Source organism: Haplochromis burtoni, unplaced genomic scaffold, assembly GCF_018398535.1.
Source record: "Haplochromis burtoni strain Fernald_Lab_line unplaced genomic scaffold, NCSU_Asbu1 Contig_34, whole genome shotgun sequence".
NCBI classification, from domain to species: Eukaryota; Metazoa; Chordata; class Actinopteri; order Cichliformes; family Cichlidae; genus Haplochromis; species Haplochromis burtoni.
The window spans coordinates 1,274,946-1,282,266 of NW_024582395.1; the positions used below are offsets into that span (position 1 = coordinate 1,274,946).

At 42.6% G+C, this 7,321-nt stretch overlaps 1 protein-coding gene across 1 annotated transcript; it reads left to right on the plus strand.

Moving 5' to 3' along the window:
- Positions 1 to 2,604: 2,604 nt before the first annotated feature.
- Positions 2,605 to 4,242, plus strand: gadd45ga (growth arrest and DNA-damage-inducible, gamma a). Its single transcript, XM_005919015.3, has 4 exons — positions 2,605 to 2,758; positions 2,878 to 2,979; positions 3,104 to 3,314; positions 3,450 to 4,242. Exons 1-4 carry the CDS (start codon positions 2,706 to 2,708, stop codon positions 3,561 to 3,563), a joined length of 480 nt encoding a protein of 159 aa, XP_005919077.1. The 5' UTR covers positions 2,605 to 2,705; the 3' UTR covers positions 3,564 to 4,242.
- Positions 4,243 to 7,321: the final 3,079 nt, after the last annotated feature.

Genomic DNA, 7,321 nt, shown 5'->3' on the forward strand with positions numbered 1-7,321 from the left:
CACACACACACACACACACACACACACACACACACACACACACACACACACACACACACACACACAGTTAAACAGCGTAATAAGACGTGTTGTTCGTCTGAGGAAGGATTTAAATATTTTTAGAAACTGGTAAGCAGCAGACGATTTTTTTAATGTCCTGATAGTAAGACTAAGACGTAAACAAGGGTTGTGAAAAAAAGCCTGCTACCAATTCTAGTCAACCCACTTACAGGAGGTGGATTTATTTAATATTCTCCACTCACTTTTCTACCTATCCAACTTTTCTGCAGGTGTGCTGTGCAATTTTGTAGCCACATTGGCAGAGAAATGAGGACTTACAACCTCACAGTTATAAACTCTCACTGGAATTGTTTGCCACACCTTTTAACATAGTCAGGTGTTTTCCTCGAGATCACATGAGAGATATTTCTAATGTATTCTCCAGTGGGGTTTTCACAGGCACTCTGGAATTCCCCCTATTGTATAACCTTATCCAAATCTTCTGACCTGTTTATTGTTTGTCTTAACAGACCACTTTATTGATTTATATGTGAGTAAAATGTGAATTTATGCATGGGTAATCCTGTTCTAACTTTATATTATGTAAATGTACCTTTTATTATTTCTTTCTTTTTTTTCCACTTGCAAATCTCTTGTTTTTGTATCCCCTTGCTATTCCTGCTCCATGACTGGAAAACAGTATTTGTCTGACCTCAGCTGTGTGGAGGGTAACAGCACAGAGACTGGTTGGTGACTCACCATTGTAAGGCTGGAATCATGAGTCATGTGGCTTATTCAACATGTTGAGACAAGTTGTTTAAAGGACACGCCAGCAGGTGGAGGTGTAAATCCAGATTTGTGACACAAAGCCCTCTGTTTGCTGCGGGCCAAGTTTGTTTTCATCAGTTGACTGTGTAGGCTAGATTAGGTTAAAGGTCATTCCGTTATCATGTAGGCATTTTTTTTTGCGTCCAAACAAATGTCAGCTTGGCTTATTATTTGACTCACCATTTAACATGAAACAGATCATGAAAACAACCTTTAACAGAGCGCGTTATTCCTGTAATTAGGCCCATTTGTGGGCACGTCTCACTTGTTAAGAAGATATTAGACCTCTTAGATAGATAGGAGAAGTTGTGAAGTTGTGAGGTTTTTGGTAATTCATTCACATTCAGTGCTCATTAACTGCTCACACGTGGACAAGTTCAGACAACAACGCAGTTACATGCACGGCCTCGCTGTGGTCGCAACATCTGTCGGAAAAAAGGGACTGATGATGAATGTAAACACGTGCTTATCCCACCGATAAGATAAACTGACCAGAAAAGGCGCGGCTGCGACGCGTGGCGCTTTTTTTGGGAAGGGCCCGTGCGCATCTGTCGGGCATCTGGCGCAGGGCACTGAATAGATCTGGGTAATAAAACACGCAGGACGCACACACATACTGATCCACATCCCCCAGCGCCATGGAAAGTCCGGAGACAGGTGGAGGGATGTAGTGATGTTGTGTGGCGGAGCTGCACTTTACCTCTGTGCAGAAATGCCACGCGCCCCAGACAAACTGTTTAAGCCTTTGCTTTTTCAATAGGCAAACAAAAACTGGCGTGTGGCCATAAGCTGGTTGGTCAGTCCCACAAAACACACCGCCACCAAGAATTCTGGTCCTATTCGGGTCAGGACAGGCTTGCAGATTTTCCTTCCGGGGACATTTCGGTAACTGCTGGGCAGACTGTAAACACATGAGCACGTTGAGTAACAGGTTAGTAGGGTATGACGCGCCAAGCAGGTGCACCAGGAACCGGCTGTTTATTAAGAGCAATGGAAAGCTGCGCAAGGAAAGTTCGGATAGATGATATATATAAATATTTCCCCAGTGACTCTCCAGACTGGGGAAATCCGCTACTCCGCTAAAGGATTGTTCCAGAGTTTATCACACATCAAATTAATCGTCGCTACTGTTTTAATGCGGCTCACCCACAGAAAAAAGATCTGCCAATTTTCCCTCGGCTAATCCGCACACTCAGTTCTGTTGTCACCTGTAGGATAGTCTGAATTCTTCTATGCCCACTGTGGAAAAACACGAGGCGTAATAGTTACATAATTCCAAAAACCGGGGATGTTGCTACGAAATGGTAAATAACGCCTCTGCAAACTATGATAATAATAATAAATAAAAGAGAATCTCTTAGAATTTCTGACTGTGTATGTGTGACTTATATGTTTTCTAAATATCATAAACATGTCATCGTGTCCAGGTGCAAACTGAAGCCACAGTGGTTCAAAACAAAACAAAACAAAAAACTTCATATCACCGTGTTGTTTGCAATGACTATGAAAGTTCATCGTAAACATCACTTGTAGTTTTTGGCCTTAGTGGTGATGCTGGATGTTGACAAGAAAAGGAGAAATCAGGAGTGGGTGGGGGGGATTTCTTGAAAGGTTGTAATCTTGCCCCACGTGGGGTTGTCAACAAGATCAGTTCGACTGCTCGGGGACTTTTTTTTTGCTTTCCTCACCAAAGCTTCTCTGAGCCAATGGTAGGAGACAGGATCGGAAAGACCGCCCCTTGCCGAGAAACGACGCCAAGTGCGATAAAAAGCCACCCACAGACTGTTCCGAGCTCAGAATAACGCAAGAGACTACACAGACAACTACACAGCCTTTTCTTAACACTGCAACATCCCGATCGCGCTTGGATTATAACTATGACTCTGGAAGAGATTCACGGACAAGAGAACACAATGGAAAACGCTGATAGGTGAATATTTTACTCATCGATACAACGCTATTTAAGCTCCTGGATTAAAGCGTTGTAGCTGTTATTTTTGGGGAGGGTAATGTGATCAGTGTGCTGATGATGTATTTTTCTTTGTTAAGGGTGCAAAGTGCAGGCGCAGCCCTGGAGGAGCTGCTGATCGCTGCTAAGAAGCAGGACTACCTGACAGTTGGAGTTTACGAATCTGCCAAAGTCATGAATGTGTAAGTATTGCATTTCGTGCCACTTTCAGTTACATTTGCCCTTTAAAAAACAGAAAAGAAAAAAAAAAGTCGAGCACACGCACAGCAGGATATGCGCTAATCACCTTTCTTGTCTTTCCTACAGTGACCCAGACAGCGTGGCGTTCTGCATTCTCGCCACCGATGAGGAATACGAGTGTGACATTGCTCTTCAGATCCACTTCACTCTCATCCAGGCTTTCTGCTTTGACAACGACATCAACGTGGTGCGTGTCAATGATATCGACCGCCTGGCCGACCTTGTGGGTGCAGATGAAACCGGCGAGCCCAAAGACGCACACTGCATTCTTGTCACGGTACGTTCCCACTCAGTTAGGAGCTGGTAGCCAGTGAATCATACATGCATCACTACCATGTCTGACTTTCTTTGCATGTCTTGTAGGTGTTGCCACTTTTGTGACTCTAAATATCTCCCTCTTTTACAATTACAGAGCCCTAGTGCAAACCCATGGAAAGACCCTGCACTGGACAAGCTGAGTGTATTCTGTGAGGAAAGGCGCAGTGTATATGACTGGGTGCCCACTATCACACTCCCAGAGCGCTGAAGTGACACCCCCCTGAAGTTGCTTCACATGATTATGATGATGATGAAAAGAAAGTCAAGGAGCTGAGCTTCAGCTGGGGGCCTCATGCCTTTCTGCCTCACATGTCTGGATTAAGAGGCTGTGGCTGTAACTCCCCCCTTCTGCAAGAGCACACTCTTCCAGTGCATCCTGGGTGAGCCCGTTGGTTCTGGATTACCCTGTGCAAGGGTTCAGACCTCATGTGTGAACTTGTTCAGGTGTATGTGGAGTGGACAGAACGCCTGATGGACACTGAGAATGGAGCTGGACTGTACTGCATAGTACATTAAAGATGGCAAATGGTAACCCAGTGACTGCCCTTTAACAGACACTGGCGGGACTAAGCAGAGAAGGTCACAGAGAGCGATACTGTGCAAGAGATGGACTTAAGAAAGTGGACTGGACTCGTCAGAGGGGAACAAGTCAGGTGCAGATCCAGAAGAAGGTGTCTGAAAGTGTCTAAACAAAGGACTTTTCTTTATGAGTGCAGCTGTCAGGAAGTTCTTGGAATAAGCAGAAACTGCTTGCAAATCCTGATGTAAAGCTGACACTTTTTTAATGGACTATTCAGTTTTCTTTCACATATGCAGACAGAGCAATGCAGTATTGATTTGTGTTGTACTGACTTGAAATGCTTTGTGAATAAACATTTGGAATCAAACTCATCTTCTCAGAAATCTCATTTTCTCCTTTACATTTAGCTACACAGACATTAACTAACACCTAGGGTGCCACATAATGTGGGGCGTCATGGCAGACTGCAGTGATGCAGAGGTATCAGGAAAGTGTGGTGCTACTGGTTACAACTCTGCTTCACAAGAAGCTAATCGCACAATGTGGGTGGAAGGAAAGTAAAGATCAAATGATTAGGTGGCTGAGAGGGAGAGAGTAAATGAAGAAAAGGGAAGCTAAAAGTTATAATGTAATGATGATTGAGATGTGGGGTTTTTTGCAGGCACTGACCTTTTACTGCTGATAGACTAGCTGCCTTATAGCACAGTGCACAATTACTTAGGCTGGAACTGAAGCCTGTGTGTGCGTGTGTGGCTAACTAATAGGCCAGTAGACAGTGGAGTTAGTTGTAGTTTTGTACATTCAAACAAATTTGTTACAAATTAATTTAACATCACTCTTCTCATGCTTGATTTTGATTTTAAAAAAGTCAATTTTCAACAACGTAGAACTTATGCATAATACACGGTAACAAATCTAGGGAAGGTCTTCCTATTCCTGCAGCCACGTGCACACACAGCCACGTGCACATTGAAAATTATACCGAGATGAGAGCTGCAGCTGAATGAGGGTCAGCAGATCAGCAACGGCAGGTATGGGGAAGTGTGTGAGTGCTGCGGTCAGCTCAGAGCTCAAGCTGACAGTAAAAGGTAGCCCACATCAAAGAGAAACCAGACTTCAGAGGAACTCATTTCGATTTTCTTGGCAGCAACTCAGTCGCCAGCCAACCGCTGGTCATTCTCTGCATGTGTACTCGCATGAGCACACAGGTGCACACAAAGCATGAAGCAAAACAGGCTACTGCATGTGCACAATCTTGCACAAAGTTGTGCTCAAGATCATGCATAGCACACATGCACACACAACCAAAGGATGCTGTGTTAGACAGATGTCAGGTGATTGCTCAGTGTTCTCAGAACAGAGGAAGGTTCACTCAGTCAGAATTAAAGAAGAAAAAAGAATGCAGGCTTGTATCTGGGGGACTTTCCATGGGCTTTAATATCTGCACTAGTAGGCATATGGGAGATTTGGGAGAAATTACCATAAATGCTAAATGATAAAAACTAGTCATTTTATTGCATGTGCTGTCAAAACTGTAGATTGGGACTTAACAGGCTTGTGGGACAACAATATGAAGACTAATGTGGTTGGTGATCACTTGTTGTCTGTGGTTGGTGTGCATTGGATTCTGTGATTAAACATGAAACCTAATCATATCTGAGTGAGAAATGATTGTCCCTACCTATAAAAGTCCCAGCCAAGTCACAGGTCAGACGAGGAAACATGTAAAACATTTAGAAAATAATGACAGAAGCCTGAAAAAATAATTCCATTTTTTTCTTTATTTTGCACACCTTTCCAAAAGCCTCCAAAAGATTTGAGGCTTTTTGTCCAAACAGGTCAGTGTTCTTTGTGGAGCCCTCTTTGTTTTCTGCAATGAAAAAAAAAAAAGCCGTAGCAACAGCAGACACAGTTGTGTCTAATCTTGACCTGTTTTTGCAAAAAGCAATATTTAATGCCCCAGATAAGACCTATTTTATCAAGAATATAAATGTTGGCCTGAGTAAACAAAGTGTTGTGTTCGTATAGCAGTCACAATTAAGCACTTAGAGTATTGTTGACTAAATCCTTGACCTAGTTTAGATAGAAGTTGGTATAGATCTGATTTTTCTTTGTGCTCTCTAAAACATGCAAGTATGCCTATCTCAGGCCTATATACAGCAATAAACATGCCTATAATATGCATAATATAGGCCTAATTCCTTCAACTCATACAAGCACTATGCAAGAGTAGAAAACAGCGACATGCTTGTATTTATTCTGCATTCCTTTTGGGTACAGGTATAATATGTGCTACAAGAGAACAAAAAAACTAGCTGCTGGAAAGGACTTCTTGTCTCTCCTGCTGCTATTTGCACGATAGTAACAAACATCTTCTCCCTGTGTTGGCTGGGGTGCCAAAAGCCTGGAGCAACAGTCCAGACTGCTGAGGCAGCCGACTGTCTGCACAGAGTCTGAGCCAGAGATCTAGAGCCACGATAGACTGAAAGTGAGGCAATGAGACCAGACAGATGTAGTCTAACTTGGGAATATTAGTGTTTTCAGCTGTGACACAGAAAATGGTAAACAGAGTAGTTTGAGTAGTAGTTTGCTTTTTAAATTATTTTAACTCCAGTGAGACTATTCACTGGACTTATTCTACACGAGGGCACAACACTTAGCCAGGAAAGACATTTTCTCTACCTGAAACTTTTAATGCTTTTTCCAAATGTTACAAATTCCACCTTGAACTGTAAGTAGAATAAAAATGTCACATGTGTGTTTAATCTGTCCAAAAAGCTATGCACAGGACTTTTTCTGGGTCATTCCCCACAATGGCAAAACTCTAGATGCATTTTATGAAGCATAAAGCTTCAGATTGAATTGAGGTATAAAACAGTTTTATGATTTTATAACCAGCTCTCAGCAAAACAGTGCACTAGCTAAAATGGAAAGCTACTGTTTTTGAATGTGAGCTGTATTTGAAAGCAGAATTATTTCGAGATAATCTTTCCAATTTAGAAACAATTCCTAAACTGATGAACAGAGATGGGCAGTAACGCGTAGTAACGCGTTACTGTGTTAGGAGGTAAAGGGATAACTGCTGTATCTGCTCAGGGGTTGCAGTAACGCGTTACTTGTAACACGTTACTGTAATCCGATTACTTTTTTCAAGTAACGAGTAAAGTAAGGGATTACTATTGCAAAAACGGTAATTAGACTACTGTTACTTTCCCGTAGGAACGCCGCGTTACTGCGTTACTAAAACCGTGATTTTTTTGCGAGAATGTCTCATGACAGTGACGTAAGCAAGTGCGACGTTTGTGACAACAGCTGTGTGCAGATCAACAATGGATAATATATCGAGTGCGGGAGAGAGTATGAGCGTGCAGCGTTTAAAGCGTGGAAGTACTGACCTTACTTTGAGTTTGATTCCATAAAAAGTGACAAAAACATTAGTGTCCGTT